This window comes from Pistacia vera, unplaced genomic scaffold, assembly GCF_008641045.1.
Source record: "Pistacia vera cultivar Batoury unplaced genomic scaffold, PisVer_v2 Contig335, whole genome shotgun sequence".
Lineage (NCBI taxonomy): Eukaryota > Viridiplantae > Streptophyta > Magnoliopsida > Sapindales > Anacardiaceae > Pistacia > Pistacia vera.
Window position 1 is genome coordinate 103,395 of NW_022196152.1, and position 24,339 is coordinate 127,733.

Consider the following 24,339-nt stretch of genomic DNA (forward strand, 5'->3'; position numbering starts at 1 on the left):
TACGAATAGGATTACATTCTTCATCAATATATTCTATTGTCTCCTCCTTTTTATATCTCACAAATTTACTTCAATTTAAACCCCCATGGATGACTGTCCTTATTTCATTGCTCCATTAATAATGAAAAAATTATATATCCAAGAAAGCGGCTGTTTTTGTACAAAGTCGATCTTCCTTACTACCACCCACAACAAAATGATTCAACACCTAATAATTATCGATTTTGCCACTGCCTATTCATCTCATTGTACAATTTCCATCATTCACCTCCTCTACTTGACCTTTCTTCTCATCTTTTAGATAAACATATATCATCACTATCACTATTTAATATTTCTCAAAGTTTAAATGTTGTACACCATACACGTGTTTTTTTTAATTATCTAAGTTTTGGACTAATCGTTCATCAATTAATTTTTGAGATTTAAATTATTAACGGGATAAACCACCTTGTTTAACAAATAAGAGAAGACTTGAAACTTACTTAATAACTCAGAATCCTATGAACGATTCGGTTAGCAGTTTATTGTGTTATATAAAATACATACAGGTAAGAGTTTGAAAAGTCGAGGTGAAAAATAATTGTCAGAAAAAAAAAATAATAAAAAAATTAAAAAAATAAAAAAAGGAAAAGTAGAAGAACACGCAAGTTCTGCTCAGGACTACTTCACCTAATTCAATCGTCATCAATCATCATCATCATCACACACTGCTGCAACTGCACCAGCGTCACCATCAGCACTGCTGCACTGCACCAAAGCCGGCCGTCTTTCACCTCTTTAGTCTTTACAACGACCCATTTGACTACCTCAACCCCAATATGGTCCCCACAGTAATTGTACGTGGCATACGCACACGGAATATGGCCGGGCCCCCCACGAGCGAACCTGTCGGCAGCAGAGGCTCACGGTCTAAACATTCACACAACGCACACCACAAACACATCTCAAATTCAAACATAAATTAATGCTTCCTCGTGTTTTTATATTATCTTTTGTCGTACTCTAGGGAAAAAAAGAAAGAAAAAAAACTCCGTGACTCTTGATGACGGCGCGACGTCGTTTGTTGTACTACGGAATGGAACGACGCCGTTAAGAAGTTACAATACTATGATGTGTTATCATGTCACATCATAGTACGTAGCATCATGTCACAAAAAAAAGTGAAATTTCAATATGATGATCATATGGTGGATGCAGATTGTCACCATACATCTCACCCATGACATGATAAATGTTGAAGATTTGACCAGGCTTGACGTGTGGGAGTTGGCTGTGGTACATGCAAGAGCCAGTCCCATCATAAATGGGGCCCTTTCACAAACTCACCCTCTTTTCTTGCTTGTCACTATCCCAACTTTTAGTTTTTATTAAGAAAATCATAATCAAGAAATTATTGTAATAAGAAAGGGGAGAAATACAGGACGTTTTCGTTTAGAAAAACAATGGGCTCAGTCTCAGTGGCTGCCTAGGTCCACTTCATAAACAAACAATCGCCACGTGTGTGAGCTTGACGGTGCCTCAATCTCACCCGCTTATTCTGTGGACCACTTGCATCTCTCCAGTATACAAGGTGGTTTAACTCGTAAACGTGATTATCGTTTTGTCCTTTGAATATTATTATTAATGAAAATATTAATTTATTTGATTGGGGGTAAAAGATAAGGTGGGACCTAAACAAAGAATTTTAATATATGGTCCCAAAAATAAATATAGAAATTGTTAGGTCGCTCTTTTTAATAATTAGGACGGCTGAAATTTGACTTGGTTTTTTTCTTCAAGGATGTGAAGCCATACAGGACACAATTTTGTGGTAAACTAATGATGCACGGTGACGAAACACATGGGCCATTTCACGGCTACAATCACAGGATGAGTAATGCTGCCTTAATACACACTTTATACGATTTTTATTATATCATAGGTATATATTATAATTACATAAATTTTTAATTATTTTTAATTTTTAATATTATAATAAATTTATGTATTATAACTATATTCATATGATGTTTATAAAATGGCATAAAAAATAATATAAATATAACATTACTCTTATAGGATTAGTATTAGTATTATCAACGGGGACCTAAATTCTGAATTTATCGTTTCCACATTGAACATGAGAATCACGTGTTTAATTGGAGTTCTTGTAAATGGTGGAAGGAACATTTGAATTTTATTCGTCTTAACTCCTGGGGGTCAAACATACTTAAGTCTAATTGATCATTAAAAAAACGTTCTAAATATGTTTCAAATTTGACCTATGAACTTCAAAGAAGGCACAAGGAGAAAGAAAAAAAAAAAAGAAGGGGGGAGGGGGAGTCTTTTTCCGTGCATGTGTTTGGTTGACGAGAAAGTGAAAAGAGAAAAGAGACGAATGAGGGGAAAAATGGTCCTTGGTAATTAACTTATCTTTCCCTTTTCCATCCACTTATTGATGGACAAAGTAAAGCGTCCGGCAGCTACATTTTTTCATGACACATTATTTCCGTCATGGGACAATGGGGTATTATTATTTTCCCGATAAAAACATGAGGGACCCTTTGCCCTTTGCCTTGTTTAGGTACAATTAACTGGGCAAAGATGAAGCTATATGGCCTTCCAAATGATTAGCCTGCTAAATATACCTTAAATAGTTAAGCACAAAATGGTGAAAAAAAATGCATGGAGATTGAAAACCAGAGATTATAGTAACAATGTCAATGAAACCTGTAGTTAAATATCTCAAACTACTTCTCCATTCCAGACCGGTGGCTGTATAAATAACGACTATGCGCCTAAAACATTCCTGGAAGGCCTTCCAGTGATGAAACGGGGTTTATGTTGCATAAGCAATGTCTATAGCTATGGGATTGTATATCATCTATAACCTTTTGTCTCACTTTTATTTGTGAAGAGTCATGCAAGTTCATTTCTAAGGAGTGTCTGCGTCACTTGAACCAGCACAAGCATCCAAATTAAGTTCTTCCGTCGCCTCTGCTATCCTCCATCTGTTAGAAAAGTGCATGAGTATTGCAGTACTGCACAATCATTGGGTTAAATTTTAGTAAGACATAGATTGAAAATAAAATTCAAAAGACATTCGGTACCTTTCCAGAACAAACTTCCCTTCTTTGTATTTTTGGTTTTTGTCGTGCGCAGCTACCTACATATCATACACAGCACATAAATTTTTGCTGTTTACTATAAGTTGATGTATTGATTGGAAGATATCGGACTGAATTCAAATAACATTACGAAAAGAAAAAAGACATATATATACAATATATACTTGTGTATGGCAACGAATCAAAATGCTCTAGGTGAAGCTGGCAAAGGCCCCTTGTGCAGATGATCATGGTTAATATAGGATGCATTTTTAGAGTTTTTTTTTTATTTTTTTTTTCCCCTTATATTGTTAACATGGAGACTGAATTTGATTTTCTTGAAAAGTATTTTTGACAAAACAAACTATTACAGGTTTTACAAAAGTAACATTTCCAGAAAAAATTTCTTCGTTCAGTGATTCTCTGTGCAAGCGCCATATTTCCATTCTTAAGCACACACCATCTGCCCAACCCCTCTAAATTATTATTATTATCAAGGAAAAACAGGTAATAGAAGATCAGCAGAACTAACATATTTCCAACCAAGAATTTGTCCACAGCAGACGCAAAATATATCTTCCACAGTATGCATACCAGACAGCATCATCTTGTCTTCTTGGGGTCCAAGCGTTATATTTACCCTAAATGGAAATTCCATGAATCAAGTCAATTCAAGAAATAGAAACATTCAACCATACGATCTATGAACTGCAAGACCTTCAATATTTTGTTGAATGCTGTAATATCCAAAATAAAAAAGACATACTTCATACTAAAAACTAAAAGTAGAATCAACCGAAGCAAATATCATTGAGATCAACATGCTGAATAACTCCATTATAGGTTGAAGTTTGATTACATTTACATTGTCAATCTCATGAAATTTGGAGATAATACTTGAATAAATAATTTATGAAAATAAAATTTAGCAGTCAGAATAAAGTGTTCAGTAATTTCCATATAGAAGCAATGCTTTGTGATTCAAATTGTATTGGGAGAGAGCACGCAGAAACTGGCTTATAGCATTTTCTAAAAACCAAGCTGTCTTCCTAGCCAAATAGTTTAAACGATTTCCCCAACTTAATGGTGATTGGATTAAAGTAAATTAAAAAGAAAGAAATCAGTTAATTTAATTTTCCATGAAGTCTGACTCGTTGCAAAGAGAAAAAATTTATTTACAGTCGCAAATAATTTGAAAAAATAAAATGAAAAAAAGATAAGCATTTTACTCCAGAAATAAAAAGATAAAAGAGCAGCTTAAAGAAGAAATTATAAAAAGAAAAACTTACACATCACTGAAGAGGTATGCCCTTCCTCGACGACAATTAAAAGACTGGTCATATTACAGAGCAACAAAGTAAGGTTAAAATGTAAATGGCACAGCATATTAAATAGACTATTGTATAATTTACAAACAAAATAGCAGAAAATAATCCCAAGAATAGAAAACATAAGATCAATTCATATGAGACATTAAGGCATAGAACATTTTAAGGATTATGTTTCATGAGTTTTACCCTTTCAGCTAAATAGTTCATCAATGAGATACTACATGTCTCTCTATGAGTGCATATCAACAGATAATTGGAGAAAGACCAATTGTAACTTTAATCCATCATTAAGTGCCAAAATCTCATTACAAGCTTCACTTTCAAAACTATAAAGTATGATTCAAACCAAACCCAATTAATTATGTTTAGAGAAAATGCTGACATGTATGGATTGTGACAGCCAGTTGTTTTTCTTCTTGGACTTGCTCACAGCCTAAGGAAATGCTGAATTTATTTTCAGGTAAACTACTTAGAAGGGGCTTACAAATATCTTCTCATTTCCATAGAAGTGGAGGATGATCAAACAAATCAGCCTTTATAGGAAAAATTATTCAAATAAATGCTATACTCAAGCAAGCACAACATTAGACGCATGTTATTCCACAAAAATATCACATCAGTTACGTCGTCAGATGCCACTCAACAATCTGAATATCCTCATTCGTCTACTCTTAAGTAATGCTAGTAATACAGTCATCTATTGAAAGTTTCATGGAAAGGATTCGATGTCATTGCTTTGTGCAATTGAAAAGGTAGTATCGCAACAAGTGCAAAGTATGAAGTCAAGTCTTGAAAGCAGCTACTTTATGTATAAAATGATAACCCTAATTGGTGGGGATCAGTAATGTTTAATGACCTTTATGTTGAATTTTTTTTTTTAAACAACAGAGAAAAGCAGATCCACATTCATTCATCCTATTACAACTTTATGTTCACAGTCCTCTTCCATTTGCTTATCCTTAAAAATAATTTATCTAATAGTTAATAAAAGAAAGGGGTCCCATATTTCTCTTCACTTGACCGAAAGACTTTCAAAAAAACTTATTTTTAGCCTTATATATTAATTTAAGGTTTTTACCTAATAGCTTAAGCTCGTGAAATGGCTATTTAGCATTATAAAAGAGTTAACTGTCTCTAAATCAAATGAATCTCGACCAACTCAAGTCTGATCTCGGCCTTTCACTGAATTTACTAGACCTTAAAACCAAATCTTATTATTGTGAGATAGCCTATTGTACAAATTTATAATATTGAACCTTACCTAATAGTTTAATACGCAAATGATGACTATAATTCAAATTTCAGGAATCCTAATCTCTGTGGTTCTCAGTAAGTTTGCCCTTATAATTCTCAACAAATCTTTAAGTTAAGACTCTTTCCTATCCTTAATTCACCATAACATCTCTAATGACACCAATCTTACGTCTTGTCAATATTGTTAAAGACAAAAAGAAAGATCTATCTTCCAACAATCCACTAAATAATAAAACAGTCTCAGTGCTGCAGTTTCTTTGAAATGGCAAACAACTTAGCCACGAATAAGTTGTTATATATAATCTAACAAATATTGATACCTAAAAACCAATTTCCCCATACAATAATGCATTCAGTTAATTGCGTAAACCAGACAATACCATCACTTCCCTCAATACAAAGCAAGTTTAACAGTACCAAATTCAGTAAATCCATTCATGACCAACCCACAAATTTCAACCTAGCCTTCTGAAACCAACAAATTTTCAACTAAATTATATAAACCCAGTTAATTTTTGGTCAAAACCTTCAAACCACTCGATTCAACAAAATCAAATTCACATACTTTAACTGATTCTACCCTTTGTAGTGAATACTGATAAATTTTAAAACAACGAATTGTTCATAAATTTTTCCAAATCAAACGAACTGAATTTGGTTCCTAACAAAAACAAGAAAAAGAGATAAAATAGAAGAGAAAAAAGAGAGTACCCAGGAAAGAATATTATCAGAAGGAGCAAGATGAGTATGGCAAAATCTGCATTTATAAAAAGACCTGCTCTGTAACTCTACCAGGAAAACTCTCCCCATCGGATTGCCCACAACAACAACAACTAAGTATGATCTCTCAGACTCATTATGAATTTCTCGCAATTGACAACTACTATTTACCTCACCGCAATTACTTACAACAACTCATGTTCAATTCACATGACCATTAGCAGACATTTGTCTCCCCTCCATCACTTCCCCTTTCCACTACCGGTAACTGGCAACGCCCGGTTTCCTCGTGTTTCTCATTCTCTTTTAATGCGCTCAATAATTCCCACGCTTATAACCCTATCTTTAACTCTGACGTGTAAACTCACGATTCGTCAGTTTATAAATAAATCTGGTGAGTTTTATCTGTTTAATTACAAACTAATTAAACTATAAAATTAAAGTTGTGAGGGAAAATTTATAAGATTGGATTATAAGAGCAACTCTAATAATACTCTTTATTTTAAAGAACATCTTTATTAATTTATAAACATAAAAAATAAAATTTTTATTCAAATTCAATAGACTCTTTTAATTTTATAAGAGAAAATATGTTTTTTCAAGAAAGAGATTTAATAGAAGAAAAAATTAATAAATAAAATATATAGAAACTGTAATTTATTAATTAAAATTATAATAGAGAGTGAAATTTAACTCTCTATATGTAAAGAGTCAAACTCACTCTTATTTGTATGAATAAACTTTTTATAATAAATAGTTTAGGTCATATAAAAAGTACCTTAGAGATACTCTAAACCAATTTTTATCAAAATTTCTTAATAAATTCAATGACGTTATTTCTTAATATATATATAATTCTTATAGGAGAAATGAATGGTCAATACCCAACAGTTGGTAAGTATTAAAGCATCAACTCTAAGAACTTGGTTTCGCAGTCTTTTATTGAATTTATGCATTCAAATCTTTGAATTATTTACGATATTATGATTTACCAGATCCTTTGAGTTTGTAATATATTCAATAAACTTTAAGATGTGCATGCAAGTTGGCTTGGATACCCGATTACAAAAAAAAAAAAAAAAAGTATTAAAGCATCAAATTATAAAATGTAATAATCAACTTAAAATTTTTTAGAAAATTTATTTAATTGTTAAGTTAATTGATAAGTATTTTCTGTTATTAATTATAATTTAGACATTCACACTTATTAGATGATCCTTAATTATGGAATCATGACTCATGTATCTTATATTATTTTAATGAATCAGTTATCACTCCCAAAACAACCCTAATAAATTATAAAATGTAATAATCAAGTTAAATTTTATTTAATTGCATAACAAAACTACATAAGCAATTAAGTTAAATTGATAACTATTTTTTTGGCAGTGAGTATTTGTAGAAATTCTTGGATGTATTATTTAGATGTTATAAATTTGAATATGTTAATACCTAATAGAGTAAAATTAGTTGAGATTGCATCTCATCATAAAAAAAAATAAAAAATAAAAACTAGTTATGTGATAGTTCTGTTTCTGATTAATTAGTCATTCCACCTTGTTAGACGATCCTTATTATGAAATCATAACTTATATATTTATATTATTTTAACGTATCCGTTTATCACTCCAAAAACAAACCCTAATAAATGCTGGTTTTAATTGAAGGAAGTTACAAATCAATTTCATTTTCCCTAATAAATTAAAAGCTTTAATCACATGATTACATGCCAAATTGGGACAAATTTAAATCAAGAAAATGATTAGGAAGTTTGACCAAAATTAATTTACATGACCACACCCCTTTAGCTTTTTATTATTCATTATAGAGTTGGTGGAATATGATGGTATTCAATCAATCATTTATATTACATACTTTAATCTATGTCACGCTAATTATTATTCTTCTCACTCTGATAACGTGCCACACCCAACAAATCTTTTAATTAAATAAAACATTATTATATAACCGTAACATATTTATATGCAATGTGAGCTTATCATATTTGGTCATATTCTCACTCAACTGGCCATTATGGTCGATCGTTATGGGTTGGATATATACAAATCCGCTTTTCAGATATGGAAGAATTATAAAAATAATACAGTATTATTTATGTGAAATGACATGTCTCCTTTATTAGTGAGTTCCATGTGTGCAATTTATATCCTTGACTTCTAATTTGTTCTCTTTGTTTTATTGATGAGAAATTAAGTTTGGAATCTCAATGCGTCACCCCAACTATGTAATGCACCTATTTTTCATTATTTAATTAATATTAATCTTGCATTTATACATTGATCAATGAAATATGAATAAAATATTATTTATTAATTAATATATAAGCCATGTGGGTGCCAATAAGAGTTAATACCATTTTCATCTCTAGGTTAGGAGAAACCGTAATATTTTCTTTTTATTAATTTTTTCTCACAAAAACAATACAATACTTATAATTGATTAACTTTTAATGAGTTTTATCCAATCAATTATAAACTAACCAATTATAAATTATTATATTATATTTATGAGAAAAAATATTACAAACTATATCTATAAGAGAAAGTTAATAAAAAGATCTGTCAATCAATCATCTTATAGATCATAGGAGTAAGTGTCAAGCTCATCCAGTTGTCTGAAACTGACGGGGACTATTCTGAAATTTCTCCAGACCTCAGGGACAAAAAGGTTAACCCCCTGCAAATCAACATTTGATTCCTTCACACGTGTGACATAATTAGAGCACTATTTACATTAATCTTATCCTCACATTTCAAAAATCATAATGGTTCTAAACTAATTCAAAGGACAAAATTACCAAAATAGTCCTTTCAAGAAAAAATCTTCCATTTGAGTAAAGTAAAGCCACGAGCCTACGACGTCGTTGGAAATGATTAAAAAGAAGAGGCTGCCGCTTGATATACAGTACAGCCGACCATTCTAGAAATCTGTAGCAGCTAAACTGCACTGCTAAATTACGCCAAGTATTTTAAGAGAAAACAAGGAGCTGTCACCTCAAAGGCAACAAAAGTCCACTTAAAAAGCTAACAGTAGCGTAGCCGCCCACACCCCACCACCTACTCGCTTTTTTCAAATTAATTATTTCGCGGTTGCTTTTCATGGAATAAAAACTTTTTTATTTTTATTTTAGTTGTTTGTTTTCAGTCTCTCGACCGCGAAACGTGGCGTATCACGAGGCATCACCACCTTCTCTCTCTCTCTCTCTCTCTCTCTCTGTCTCTGTGTCTGTCTTAAAATCTAAAATCGAATGGTGCTGGTGGAATGTGGGTCCCCTGCTTATGAAAGCTTTAACGCAAACCGCCGGCGTATCTGTCTGTCTTAATCCGACACGTCACCTTTGCTCACGGCTTCTCCGCGCCGTATTCTTTGTGTTTTACTTATTATATTATTAATGCATGCATGTCGCATGTCACATGTCGCATGTCATCTTAATAAAAAACATGCCATCCCATGTCACATATCCACCAGTAACAAACAACAATGATTAAGCATAATCACTTCATTATATAGTTTTTATAAATAGAAATACATCTAGTGTTTTCATATATTTAAAATTTTATTAAATTTAAAAAACATTTGAATTAAGAGTAAATTTAATACATTTTAAATCTAATAAACTAAACAAGTTGAGCCGATATTGCGTGTGTAAGTGTTACATATAATACGCGATTTAATTAAAAAAATCAAATAAGAGTTTGATTAGGATTGAATTTAAATTTTAAAAAGAAAAAAAAAATTTTAAAAAGGCAAAGCGAAATCCTTGTATAGATATTGACGAGCAAAGACCGGGACCCACCAAAAGCGGCAGCCGCGCTTCCCCACTTCCACTTCAAGCGCCCGCGTACACGTGGTCCCCAGTTTTGTCTGCTTTCCCCATCTTTTTTCGCGTCAAAACATGAACTTGTTTGAATCACATCACACACGCGCTAAAACTCATGGGCCGTATTACACGTGCACCATTGACACGAATCTCTATATACCCAGTAAACGCGGAAAATTACCTCTTGGTCTCCTACCTAGAAACCTCTCTTTTTTCTGCTCACGCGCTTTTTATTGCGCTTCCACATCACCCGGCATATTATATATATATATAATATGAGGATGAAAGGTTCATTTTTTGCTGGTAAAGCATGATTACAGCTAGCTTATTAATTATGTTACTGAAAAAAGAATTGTCTTTTTCCCTTTGTAAAATAATAATACGGTCATGAATGTTGCCAAAGTTACCGAATTGAAGGGATTTTATTTTGTTTAAAAAAAAACATAAAAGACTTGGTCAAGGCAGATGACAATGTTGTGATGCGTTTGTTAAAGTATACTTAATAGCTGTAATCATGCAAGCTGTTACTAAATTAATGCTGAAGATCAATTCCACGTCAAAGCCTTAAAAAACAAATGTGCAGTTTTATTGTTAATTAATATAATACTCATATTAATTAACTTATGCATAAAGCAAGAATCAAAAGGTAAGGTCGGCGGTCGGCCAACACTCTTTTTGGTACCAGATATACTATGGTTCTATATATAATTATAATAATATCTGGTGGTTGTAGATTTGATTAACTCCAATTAATAGACATTTCTCCTAATTAATGCTTAGCTTAAAGATGATACAAATTTTGTCAACAGTCCTTTAAATTAACATTTCCACTGTTACCAATTCTAAGACCAACCGATATAAAGCCAACATTTAATGAAGCAACCCCCAAAACGTCCGAACACTGTTCTATAATGAAAACAAAATTAGAAAACTTAATGGTAAATTGATTTATTCATCGAATTCAAAACACACCTATAAAGTAGGTGGCAGGGCATGCCCTATTAGATTTCTTGTAAATGAAATGATGCTCTTGCAAAATCCAACGTACAAAATTAAACAAAAACAAAAACCAATCTACATGCTGTGACACGTGTCCACTTTTTACTGAACATAAATAGAATAATACTACACCCACGTGGCAGCAAGTATGATTATTTGAAAAAATTCACATTCAAAAGTATCCGTACTGACACATATCGCACAACTACCGCACGGCCGGAATATCTATTTCCAATATTCCGGCGAAACACCATCGTTTAGCCATAAATAAATAATACAGGAATATATATGTGTTAATTTAATTCATTTGATTTTTCTTTTCTTTTCTTTAAAAAAAGAACCGAGTACAGAGTAACTAGTTACCAACAACAGTGAAGAGACTCGATGGCTTCTCTGTTGCAAAAAAGGTGGAGATCAGCTACGTATTCACATCCGTGATCAAAATCACAACAGATCACCTGAAAAGCTGACCGTCATTTTTTTTTTTTTTTTCTAGCCTACTTTTCTTTTTTCTTCAAACGGGAAATAAAAAATAAAGTTTCCATGAAAAAATGAACATAAAAGAAATTGTTTTTATGATCTCCGATAAACACGCCATTATCTGGGGAAAAAAAAAGTCAGGCGATTTCTTCTGGAGGAAAATTAAGATCGAAACCGAGAATTCTCCTTGGCTTAACATCGTGATGGTTTAAATCAACGATGGATGATGAATCAGAGTCACTTTGGACACTTCCGTTCCCCGCCGCGGCAGCATGGAAACCATAATTCTGATGATGATCGAATCTGAGCCGCTGATACTGCTGATTCTTCATAGCAGCAATAGCATCAAAATAGAACACCTGATTCGCAGGACCGAAAACACCAGCCACGGGCTGAAACGGAAATCTAACGGCGGCGTTAAATCCACCACTACCACCACCCCTTCCACCACCGATATTTAGATCCAAAGGCGAAGAATCAACCATCAGAGCCGGCTCCCGGCTCGATGACTCCACTGTACTACTCTGACTCGGACTCTGATTATTACAAATTTTCTTTGTTACATTCTCACAAGGCAAGGGAAAGTTAGTTTTAGCTTTAGCGCCGCGGAATTCTCGGGCGGCGGCATCGTAAGCTCGGGCAGCTTCTTCCGCGGTGTCAAAAGTACCAAGCCAAACACGGCTCTTCTTGCCGGGATCTCTAATCTCGGCGGCGTATCGGCCCCAGGGCCTCTTTCTCACTCCCCTAAAATGCACCTCTTTAACGTTCCCGCTGTTATTGTTGGTTCCGTAAGGTTTACCGTTAACCGCCGTCTTATCTCTGGGCGCCATTTCGTTAAATGTTTCTCAGGTTAGTATAAGTGTTTTGGTTTCTGTGTTGAGAGAGAAGTAACAAGGTGGGGACGCATGGGAGAGAGGAGGAGGTGAGGTTGGTTATATAGAGAAAGGAGGAGAGAGAATAAAAGGGTGGGGCACAGTCAACGAGGGATTTGACTGTGGGCGGCTGATAAGAGAGAGAGAAAGAGTGTGTGTGGTGGGGTATTATCGTCATGTTGGTTTCCGAATTACGTGGCATGTGGGTTGTCGAGCAAGCAGAAAACCAGATATACTGTATATCAATCAATTCAATTATCTAACGGCTGTAAAACGCAGATTTGATTTCCCACTTCCCACTTCCCTTCCAGCGCGCGTTCATTTACGCAATTAGTTAATATTTTTAATTAATGATTTAAAATTATTAAAAAAAAAAAAAAAAAAAGGGTGCGTGGGTTTGGAGAGAAAGTGGTGGAAAATTAGGCGGTTTGAAAAGTTGTCGGCATAGTCTGCTATCTCGCCGCGTGACTTGGATTAGTTGGTTAGATATTTGGATTTGAGGAGAGAGGAGGCTGCTTGTTGTTTTGCCTTTCTTTCTCTTTCATCTTTTTTCAGGCTTTTATTAAGCCCATGCCTTTATCCCTTTGAACCGCTCGCTTGGACCAACAGGTGTTGCTCATTTACCGATCACAAGGTGCCCCATTTTCATTTGTTCCTTACGCGTGTTCAAGGCAAAAGCGTAGAAAAACCTTCTACTATCCACATGAGTAGTTTCTGACGCCAGTATCAATCTCACCCGACAACTCTTACTTCCACTCCTACCTATATTCCTTGACTTACACGCGCCGCAAATTTACTCTATCCTATTTTTTCGTTAAATGTTCTGATTAATTATTTTAAAACACGAATTTCAAACAAATAAATGATAATTAAAGTAATTACCTATTTTATTTTATACGTTTCGATGATTTCCGTTTTTCATGTTTAAGACAAAATGAGAATGTTGATAATAACTATGACAAGATAATCCTTACTTAGTGGGAAAGCCCTGTGTTAATTGACTGTAAAAGTCCAGCCGTAAAGGCAAGTATTATTATACATTCAGGTGCCCCATTTTCAATCTTCGATTTCGTAGACGGAGTCAGCAGAATTAGTATTAAGTATATATAATTGTTTGGTGGGTGTTGAGAAGATAAGATACAGAGAATCATTCCATAATGGCAATATCTTATCGACATGTATAGAGATACAGAATCCCACAAATAATAAAGAAAAAGCATTGTTGTGTTTCCTAGAACAACCACCGTAGATTTGGCTGCTGCACAGTACAGTGTCCATATCATAACATCTCTCCAGCTTTCACTTTGCAATATATAAATAAATCATTCAGAATATTTTGGCTGCCAGAGGGAAGGTGGGTGGTCCTGGTCCACCACCGCATGTACTTAAGGCTGTGTGCATGAAGGAAGCTACGTGGCAAATAACCAACGGAAATATCGTATATCAGAATATTCTCATGAAACAAAATTATATAAATTAGCTTTCTCTTCGCAACATGAAACACGTTGACCAACAGGTGTCCCCAACTGGTGGCTGTACCTTTTTTTTTTTTTTTAATTTAAGTTTGAAAAATCTTTGATGAATCAGCATGGTGTAGCCACCATTGCAGCAGCTTGTTCGGCAATTTCATGTGCCTTTCATTGTCGTTTACATTATTATTTTTCAATGGGGTGGCACTGGCACAACACTACCAGAATTTTCAGGACCAGGAGTGTGAATGGGGGGTACATGATCAAACTCATCATCCTCCCGCTCTCGCACCGTCCAGGAGTCAATGGGTGAAGATGCTTGATTTTCTTCTGGGAATTAATTTGGCGTGTTGACTATCAATTGAGTCAGACTGTTAAAAGTTGTTTGAACTTCATGTTGACATTCCTTGGTGACAAAGTAAATATATGTATATGCAAACATTCAAACCCTAGACTTGTTCAATCTTTTACTTATGTTGATCATGTATGTTAAACTTGAATGTTTAGGGCATTTTCATGTGGGAAAATAATAGTATAAAGAAATTCTTAAGATATTTAGAGGCTAATTTCTTGTGTTCATATTGAGTTTTCACATGATAACTCATTACAGTACATTGAAAGGATTAGACTCTACGCAAGCTTTTGACTTTGCTCATTCGTTTGGCATATGTTTGGGCAAGAGTAGGGCCGTTTTCCTTGCACCTTCTTGTCACAAATGGTTTTACTGGTTCTACGTTGCATATAAAATCTATATGTAGCTCCATTCTTTCTTCGTATCAATTTTGAAAATTTGAAATGACTGTTTCTTTTAGCTTATATGATATTATATTTTATTTGATCGCTGGGTAGGTCTAATTTTTAGTGAGATCGCCTCCACTTTAGTCGCAAAATTCCAATATAGACTGAGCTGGACTTTCATTTGAATGAATTCATTTGAAAACATTATTGAATTAAAGTATTATATAAGCTTTACTTTTGCACTGTACTACTGATCATGAGCCTTATAATACACGTAAACTATATATAGATATAGAACATCCAGAAAGTTGGCGAGATTATATTTGATACAAACACCTAACCCAAAAAAAAAAAAAAAAAAAAGTAAAAATTATCAACTTAATTCACTGAACCTAGCCGCTCATCATCAACACTGTGTATGAGATTGATATCATAAAATCTAACTTGCCTACCACAGAATTAAGAACCGGCTTAAGCTTCAAACAAGAACTTGTCCAAGTCCAACTGATGTTTGTTCAATCAGTTTGGCTTCTAGTGTGTTGAAACTTGATTAGCCACAGTGACCTTGGCTCTTTCGTGGAAGCTACAATGGGAAATTGGCTGAAGTTGAAAAACGTTGGCTTGTTAGGTATGATTTCCTTTGAAAACAATAAGCTTTTGACTGTTTCTACAATCTTCAATTCTATACTACTTGTTGAGGCTTAAACATAAACTACGTTAGATTATTTAGAAATTAGAAGCCTTGACCCAACATAGAGTAAACGTTGGTTTTAAATCTTTTCAATACAGCTGACTTTCGTTGCAGGCACCTTAAATGCCGTCCTCAAACCCTTAAAACAAATTTATTTTTAATTTAACTTTTAGATAAGGTAATCAAAGTCCACTCTGAAATATCTAATCATATGGACTCTGGCCGATTCTCTGCTAATAACTAAATTATTGTCTTCTCAATCCAACTCCTAGGGTTAAATCTTCCATCATTATGATATTACCGTTTAATTGGCCCAACGGGCATCACCATCAAAGGTTTTGTTAAATTACTAGTAGGGAAAAGAGAAGCGTTGATAACAATAATTCCCCCGAGGTATCATTAAGTAACGATATTTCTTTGTACTTAGAGAAATAACAGAAATCCCCCTATTGTTAATCTATTGGTATTAAAATAAAAAAACACACCTATAAAGTAGGTGGCAGGGCATGCCCTATTAGATTTCTTGTAAATGAAATGATGCTCTTGCAAAATCCAACGTACAAAATTAAACAAAAACAAAAACCAATCTACATGCTGTGACACGTGTCCACTTTTTACTGAACATAAATAGAATAATACTACACCCACGTGGCAGCAAGTATGATTATTTGAAAAAATTCACATTCAAAAGTATCCGTACTGACACATATCGCACAACTACCGCACGGCCGGAATATCTATTTCCAATATTCCGGCGAAACACCATCGTTTAGCCATAAATAAATAATACAGGAATATATATGTGTTAATTTAATTCATTTGATTTTTCTTTTCTTTTCTTTAAAAAAAGAACCGAGTACAGAGTAACTAGTTACCAACAACAGTGAAGAGACTCGATGGCTTCTCTGTTGCAAAAAAGGTGGAGATCAGCTACGTATTCACATCCGTGATCAAAATCACAACAGATCACCTGAAAAGCTGACCGTCATTTTTTTTTTTTTTTTCTAGCCTACTTTTCTTTTTTCTTCAAACGGGAAATAAAAAATAAAGTTTCCATGAAAAAATGAACATAAAAGAAATTGTTTTTATGATCTCCGATAAACACGCCATTATCTGGGGAAAAAAAAAGTCAGGCGATTTCTTCTGGAGGAAAATTAAGATCGAAACCGAGAATTCTCCTTGGCTTAACATCGTGATGGTTTAAATCAACGATGGATGATGAATCAGAGTCACTTTGGACACTTCCGTTCCCCGCCGCGGCAGCATGGAAACCATAATTCTGATGATGATCGAATCTGAGCCGCTGATACTGCTGATTCTTCATAGCAGCAATAGCATCAAAATAGAACACCTGATTCGCAGGACCGAAAACACCAGCCACGGGCTGAAACGGAAATCTAACGGCGGCGTTAAATCCACCACTACCACCACCCCTTCCACCACCGATATTTAGATCCAAAGGCGAAGAATCAACCATCAGAGCCGGCTCCCGGCTCGATGACTCCACTGTACTACTCTGACTCGGACTCTGATTATTACAAATTTTCTTTGTTACATTCTCACAAGGCAAGGGAAAGTTAGTTTTAGCTTTAGCGCCGCGGAATTCTCGGGCGGCGGCATCGTAAGCTCGGGCAGCTTCTTCCGCGGTGTCAAAAGTACCAAGCCAAACACGGCTCTTCTTGCCGGGATCTCTAATCTCGGCGGCGTATCGGCCCCAGGGCCTCTTTCTCACTCCCCTAAAATGCACCTCTTTAACGTTCCCGCTGTTATTGTTGGTTCCGTAAGGTTTACCGTTAACCGCCGTCTTATCTCTGGGCGCCATTTCGTTAAATGTTTCTCAGGTTAGTATAAGTGTTTTGGTTTCTGTGTTGAGAGAGAAGTAACAAGGTGGGGACGCATGGGAGAGAGGAGGAGGTGAGGTTGGTTATATAGAGAAAGGAGGAGAGAGAATAAAAGGGTGGGGCACAGTCAACGAGGGATTTGACTGTGGGCGGCTGATAAGAGAGAGAGAAAGAGTGTGTGTGGTGGGGTATTATCGTCATGTTGGTTTCCGAATTACGTGGCATGTGGGTTGTCGAGCAAGCAGAAAACCAGATATACTGTATATCAATCAATTCAATTATCTAACGGCTGTAAAACGCAGATTTGATTTCCCACTTCCCACTTCCCTTCCAGCGCGCGTTCATTTACGCAATTAGTTAATATTTTTAATTAATGATTTAAAATTATTAAAAAAAAAAAAAAAAAAAGGGTGCGTGGGTTTGGAGAGAAAGTGGTGGAAAATTAGGCGGTTTGAAAAGTTGTCGGCATAGTCTGCTATCTCGCCGCGTGACTTGGATTAGTTGGTTAGATATTTGGATTTGAGGAGAGAGGAGGCTGCTTGTTGTTTTGCCTTTCTTTCTCTTTCATCTTTTTTCAGGCTTTTATTAAGCCCATGCCTTTATCCCTTTGAACCGCTCGCTTGGACCAACAGGTGTTGCTCATTTACCGATCACAAGGTGCCCCATTTTCATTTGTTCCTTACGCGTGTTCAAGGCAAAAGCGTAGAAAAACCTTCTACTATCCACATGAGTAGTTTCTGACGCCAGTATCAATCTCACCCGACAACTCTTACTTCCACTCCTACCTATATTCCTTGACTTACACGCGCCGCAAATTTACTCTATCCTATTTTTTCGTTAAATGTTCTGATTAATTATTTTAAAACACGAATTTCAAACAAATAAATGATAATTAAAGTAATTACCTATTTTATTTTATACGTTTCGATGATTTCCGTTTTTCATGTTTAAGACAAAATGAGAATGTTGATAATAACTATGACAAGATAATCCTTACTTAGTGGGAAAGCCCTGTGTTAATTGACTGTAAAAGTCCAGCCGTAAAGGCAAGTATTATTATACATTCAGGTGCCCCATTTTCAATCTTCGATTTCGTAGACGGAGTCAGCAGAATTAGTATTAAGTATATATAATTGTTTGGTGGGTGTTGAGAAGATAAGATACAGAGAATCATTCCATAATGGCAATATCTTATCGACATGTATAGAGATACAGAATCCCACAAATAATAAAGAAAAAGCATTGTTGTGTTTCCTAGAACAACCACCGTAGATTTGGCTGCTGCACAGTACAGTGTCCATATCATAACATCTCTCCAGCTTTCACTTTGCAATATATAAATAAATCATTCAGAATATTTTGGCTGCCAGAGGGAAGGTGGGTGGTCCTGGTCCACCACCGCATGTACTTAAGGCTGTGTGCATGAAGGAAGCTACGTGGCAAATAACCAACGGAAATATCGTATATCAGAATATTCTCATGAAACAAAATTATATAAATTAGCTTTCTCTTCGCAACATGAAACACGTTGACCAACAGGTGTCCCCAACTGGTGGCTGTACCTTTTTTTTTTTTTTTAATTTAAGTTTGAAAAATCTTTGATGAATCAGCATGGTGTAGCCACCATTGCAGCAGCTTGTTCGGCAATTTCATGTGCCTTTCATTGTCGTTTACATTATTATTTTTCAATGGGGTGGCACTGGCACAACACTACCAGAATTTTCAGGACCAGGAGTGTGAATGGGGGGTACATGATCAAACTCATCATCCTCCCGCTCTCGCACCGTCCAGGAGTCAATGGGTGAAGATGCTTGATTTTCTTCTGGGAATTAATTTGGCGTGTTGACTATCAATTGAGTCAGACTGTTAAAAGTTGTTTGAACTTCATGTTGACATTCCTTGGTGACAAAGTAAATATATGTATATGCAAACATTCAAACCCTAGACTTGTTCAATCTTTTACTTATGTTGATCATGTATGTTAAACTTGAATGTTTAGGGCATTTTCATGTGGGAAAATAATAGTATAAAGAAATTCTTAAGATATTTAGAGGCTAATTTCTTGTGTTCATATTGAGTTTTCACATGATAACTCATTACAGTACATTGAAAGGATTAGACTCTACGCAAGCTTTTGACTTTGCTCATTCGTTTGGCATATGTTTGGGCAAGAGTAGGGCCGTTTTCCTTGCACCTTCTTGTCACAAATGGTTTTACTGGTTCTACGTTGCATATAAAATCTATATGTAGCTCCATTCTTTCTTCGTATCAATTTTGAAAATTTGAAATGACTGTTTCTTTTAGCTTATATGATATTATATTTTATTTGATCGCTGGGTAGGTCTAATTTTTAGTGAGATCGCCTCCACTTTAGTCGCAAAATTCCAATATAGACTGAGCTGGACTTTCATTTGAATGAATTCATTTGAAAACATTATTGAATTAAAGTATTATATAAGCTTTACTTTTGCACTGTACTACTGATCATGAGCCTTATAATACACGTAAACTATATATAGATATAGAACATCCAGAAAGTTGGCGAGATTATATTTGATACAAACACCTAACCCAAAAAAAAAAAAAAAAAAAAGTAAAAATTATCAACTTAATTCACTGAACCTAGCCGCTCATCATCAACACTGTGTATGAGATTGATATCATAAAATCTAACTTGCCTACCACAGAATTAAGAACCGGCTTAAGCTTCAAACAAGAACTTGTCCAAGTCCAACTGATGTTTGTTCAATCAGTTTGGCTTCTAGTGTGTTGAAACTTGATTAGCCACAGTGACCTTGGCTCTTTCGTGGAAGCTACAATGGGAAATTGGCTGAAGTTGAAAAACGTTGGCTTGTTAGGTATGATTTCCTTTGAAAACAATAAGCTTTTGACTGTTTCTACAATCTTCAATTCTATACTACTTGTTGAGGCTTAAACATAAACTACGTTAGATTATTTAGAAATTAGAAGCCTTGACCCAACATAGAGTAAACGTTGGTTTTAAATCTTTTCAATACAGCTGACTTTCGTTGCAGGCACCTTAAATGCCGCCCTCAAACCCTTAAAACAAATTTATTTTTAATTTAATTTTTAGATAAGGTAATCAAAGTCCACTCTGAAATATCTAATCATATGGACTCTGGCCGATTCTCTGCTAATAACTAAATTATTGACGTCTCAATCTAATTCCTAGGTTCAATCTTCCATCATTATGATATTACCGTTTAATTGGCCCAACGGGCATCACCATCAAAGGTTTTGTTAAATTACTAGTAGGGAAAAGAAAAGCGTTAATAACAATAATTCCCCCAAGGTATCATTAAGTAACGATATTTCTTTGTACTTAGAGAAATAACAGAAATCCCCCTATTATTAATCTTTTGGTATTAAAATAAACTGTATAGTGATATTTAAGTAAAGAGTAAATGACATATTCCCACCCGAGATTTAGTAAAATCCCAAGTTGATACTCCTAATTGCATTTATTTTAGATTCTCACCCTTAAACTAACACCGTTAGTGACTGTTGGAGGTGGTCAGAAACAGTGAGTGAGGTTGGCAAGTGAAGCTATGGATTTTGTAGAGGAGATTGTAGGGAGTCCAACGGTGGTCTCATAAGTGATTTTGAACTTCGAAATCGGCCGAAAAAAGCTAAAAGCCGTCAGCATGGATGTTGCTAAAGTGAGCTATTTTTTGCTAGCATGAGCCAGTCTTCTACCAAAGAAAGCGCTGGCACACTTTAGTGTGTTAACATGAGTCGCACTACAATGAAAAGTTGGGAATCTATTAAAATAAAGGAAGCAACTTTACTTTAAGGGTGATAATCTTGAATAAATGCAACCAAGAGTATCAACTTGGGTTTTTGCTAAATCTCGGGTGGGAATATGTCGTTTGCTCTTAAGTAAATACTAATTAAGCCATCACATTATAAATTCCAACGATACATTAAGGGTGCATTTGGTTCCAGGAATGTTGTATTACCGGGAATGTTATATTTATAGAAAGAAAGATTACCTTGAAAATTACTGAAAATATTTAGGGAAATGTGTTTGGTTGGTTGGAATAAATTAGTGAATATGTTATATTAATATGTTTAGTTGGAAGTAATATATTGGTGGGTATGTTATTTAAATTACTGAATTGTCCTCTAATCAAATATTATTATTTAGATTATTAATATAACCCCCCTACATTTAAAAACTTAGCAAAAACAATCCTATAATAAAAGTTTGAAAAATCAACAATGCACCCCCACTAATCTAGCCATTGTCGGCCGCAAGAAACTGGTAACCTAATAGCGCACGAAAGGCTGGAAATGGCCTCCATGCCCCGATATGGCCATTTCCGGTGAGAGATCTGGCCGGAAATGGCCAAATCGTGACATATCTGGCTGAAAAACATCCAGATCTAATTTAGTCGTTTTCGGCCAGATCGATGACTAGATCAACAGATTTGGCCGGAAATGAACAGATTAGATTTGGCCAGAAACGACCAGATCTATCACAATCTGGCCATTTTCAACCATATCTTTGGCCAGAAATGGCCATATCAATCCACGGAGGCCATTTCCAGCCTTATGTGTGATATTCTAGTAGCGGCGATGGCTGGTCATCGACGGTTGGCAGCGGCAGGTGGTTGGGGGTGGTGGCTTGGGTGGGCTACAATTTGTTTTGAATTCAAGGGTAATTTTGTCCTAAAAGTTAATTAATTAGGGTAAAATTGTAAAAGCCGGATTCATGTAAATTGATTTTAAAATAAGGGTCTTATTGTCTAAAAATTTTATTAATAAGGGATAAAATTGTATTAAAAATAAGATAACCAAGTAATCTTACAATACCTAAAAAACAGAGGTTATCAGGTTACCTCCAATATTACCAACAGTAACTATTATTGGTATTGGAAAATTATCGGAATCTTATATTACTTGTAGTGGTGAGTGGTTTCGGGTACCTTGCAATTTTTGGGGGAATCGGAACCGCACAGTGCACCGGAACCGCACAGTGCAAGTTACTAGAAAAAGGAACTGGAACCAGAACTTGTCGGTTCTGGTTCTTAAATTCAAGGAATTGGAACCTGAAATGCAAGTTCTGCTTCCTTACCCAGGTACCCCATAAAAATTAATTACCCCCTATTAGTTTAAAAAATGACAAAAATACCTTAAAAGTTTACAAATATAACCCTAACAAATTAAGAAAACCTGCATTTAGTAGTTTTCAACTTTTGATTACTCATTCATTTGTGTCTAATGTGATCATAAATATTATACTAAATTTCTAATCATTTAATTAAGTATTGTACTAATGTTTATAACATAATGTTATAATTAATTAAGTAATCATACTATAAATTTATAATGAATGTTATAATTAATTAAATTTCTAATCATTTAATTAAGTAATGTACTATTGTAGTAAATTACTAATGTTTATAATGTAATGTTATAAATTTATAATTAATTAAGTAATCATTTAATCGTGTAATGTTATAATTAATTAAGTGATCATACTATAATGTAATGTTATGATTAATTAAGTAATCATTTAACTATAATGTAATGTTATAATTAATTAAATTTCTAATAATTTAATTAAGTAATGTACTAATATAGTAAATTACTAATGTTTATAATGTAATGTTATAAATTTATAATTAATTAAGTCATTATTTATGATTTAACTATGTAATGTTATAACTAATTAAGTGATCATACTTGTTAATGCAAAAATACACCAGCTAGAGCGATCCGATCAACCTTGACGGGATCGAAACTGATGTGTGCGTGATTACGGGTAACCAGAAATGCTTAAACGGAAAAATGCAATAAAGTAAATGGCACAATGAGTTTTTAAAGTGGTTCAGCGAGTTATACTCTTGAGTCTATGTCCACTGTTTTTGTATTTACTGTGAGAGCTTACAATAATAATCCTTGAACAATTTGCTACCCCTTTCTCATCGTTTAATGGGGTTTATATACAGATTTTGTACAAAAGAAAGAGCAAAAATAAAGGGATTATAATTAAGATTGAAATGCAACTCCGATATTCTCGCGATTGAGCATTGAGATTACGCCAAGATTTCTGTCGATCTGATCCCTTCTGAGATATTTGGGATCTGGAGTTATCTGTGAATTGATTCAACAACTGTAAGAATTGGTCACGACTAGCTTGTATTAGGTCAAGCTACAACTCGACTAGCTTATGTTGTGTCAGACAATCAATTGAATCGAACAGATTCTAGATCAAACTATAACCTCGCAATTCTCCAAGCTTGACGAAAAAATCACACACAACATTTTCCTCCTAGTGTTCGGTGCTCGTTTTGAGCTTCAAAGAATATTACTCGATTTGATATCAAGTTTGGAATTCATCGGTTGTGCGCTGAATACAGATTTAGTAGAGCTTCATGAGTTGGACTCATTTCCAGTCGACCTACTCAACACTTGGATTTTTCTTTGCTGTGATATTCTTGACAAACTCGGAATTTGAAATAAAGGGTATTTGTATAAATTCCACACGGTCATATCACATTAAATGCGGTAGCCTTTAGTAGTTACTTTTCATTGCGTGTGGGTGACTATAGCTTTCCATGTGCAAAGTTGAGGCGACGTGCAACGATGATTATGATTGTGGCAGTTTGACAGTTGATCGCCCCTCGAGGATGACTGACACGTGACCACATCTAAGGGCCAAGATTGCTCAATGAATGGAGGGCCGAGATTCACTATAGATTGACAGCTACGATCAAACCTTGCCCTTTTGTCTCCCATGCAAACCACTATAAAAGTGGACAAACTCATCAGAAAGTCTACATACTTTGCAAAAGTTCTCAGATTTCTTGCTTGTTATGTCATTGCTCCTTCGTTTTCATGGTGCTTCTCCGATGAGTTCATCCCATCCTTCTGCTCTGGTAAGGTTTCTTTCCCTTCCTTTACTTGCTTTTATAACTTTCGTGATTGAGGGTGGCCATTGCCATGGTCACATTGAGCTTTTTAGGGCTTTGTTAGGGTTCTTGAGTG

At 34.7% G+C, this 24,339-nt stretch overlaps 3 protein-coding genes across 4 annotated transcripts; all 3 read right to left on the bottom strand.

Moving 5' to 3' along the window:
* Window positions 1-2,719: 2,719 nt before the first annotated feature.
* Window positions 2,720-6,683, bottom strand: LOC116137841 (protein yippee-like At5g53940). 2 transcript variants are annotated; one of them, XM_031423541.1, is made up of 5 exons: window positions 6,386-6,683; window positions 4,379-4,422; window positions 3,622-3,730; window positions 3,093-3,148; window positions 2,720-3,023 (listed from the first exon to the last, which is right to left on the bottom strand). In XM_031423541.1, the coding sequence occupies exons 1-5, from the start codon at window positions 6,482-6,484 to the stop codon at window positions 2,918-2,920; spliced, it is 414 nt and encodes a 137-aa protein (XP_031279401.1). In that variant the 5' UTR covers window positions 6,485-6,683; the 3' UTR covers window positions 2,720-2,917. The 2 variants fall into 2 exon arrangements, with proteins under 2 accessions (XP_031279401.1, XP_031279402.1); XM_031423542.1 differs by having other exon boundaries at window positions 2,720-2,993; window positions 6,386-6,680.
* Window positions 6,684-11,302: 4,619 nt separating this feature from the next.
* Window positions 11,303-12,633, bottom strand: LOC116137825 (ethylene-responsive transcription factor 4-like). The gene has a single exon (XM_031423523.1). It carries the CDS (start codon window positions 12,542-12,544, stop codon window positions 11,852-11,854), a length of 693 nt encoding a protein of 230 aa, XP_031279383.1. The 5' UTR covers window positions 12,545-12,633; the 3' UTR covers window positions 11,303-11,851.
* A 3,431-nt stretch (window positions 12,634-16,064) lies between these two features.
* LOC116137826 (ethylene-responsive transcription factor 4-like) lies at window positions 16,065-17,395 on the bottom strand. Its single transcript, XM_031423524.1, has one exon. The coding sequence runs from the start codon at window positions 17,304-17,306 to the stop codon at window positions 16,614-16,616; it is 693 nt and encodes a 230-aa protein (XP_031279384.1). The 5' UTR covers window positions 17,307-17,395; the 3' UTR covers window positions 16,065-16,613.
* Between the last annotated feature and the right edge of the window lie 6,944 nt (window positions 17,396-24,339).

Excerpts from the sequence above, each read along its gene's own strand:
- LOC116137841 (XM_031423541.1), bottom strand. The coding sequence starts at position 6,484 with ATGGGGAGAGTTTTCCTGGTAGAGTTACAGAGCAGGTCTTTTTATAAA. Across the intron at positions 4,423-6,385 it reads CTGATAATATTCTTTCCTGG|TCTTTTAATTGTCGTCGAGG; the intron begins GTACTCTCTTTT and ends TAATATGACCAG. Across the intron at positions 3,149-3,621 it reads AAATTCTTGGTTGGAAATAT|GTAGCTGCGCACGACAAAAA; the intron begins GTTAGTTCTGCT and ends TATGATATGTAG.
- LOC116137825 (XM_031423523.1), bottom strand. The coding sequence starts at position 12,544 with ATGGCGCCCAGAGATAAGACGGCGGTTAACGGTAAACCTTACGGAACC.
- LOC116137826 (XM_031423524.1), bottom strand. The coding sequence starts at position 17,306 with ATGGCGCCCAGAGATAAGACGGCGGTTAACGGTAAACCTTACGGAACC.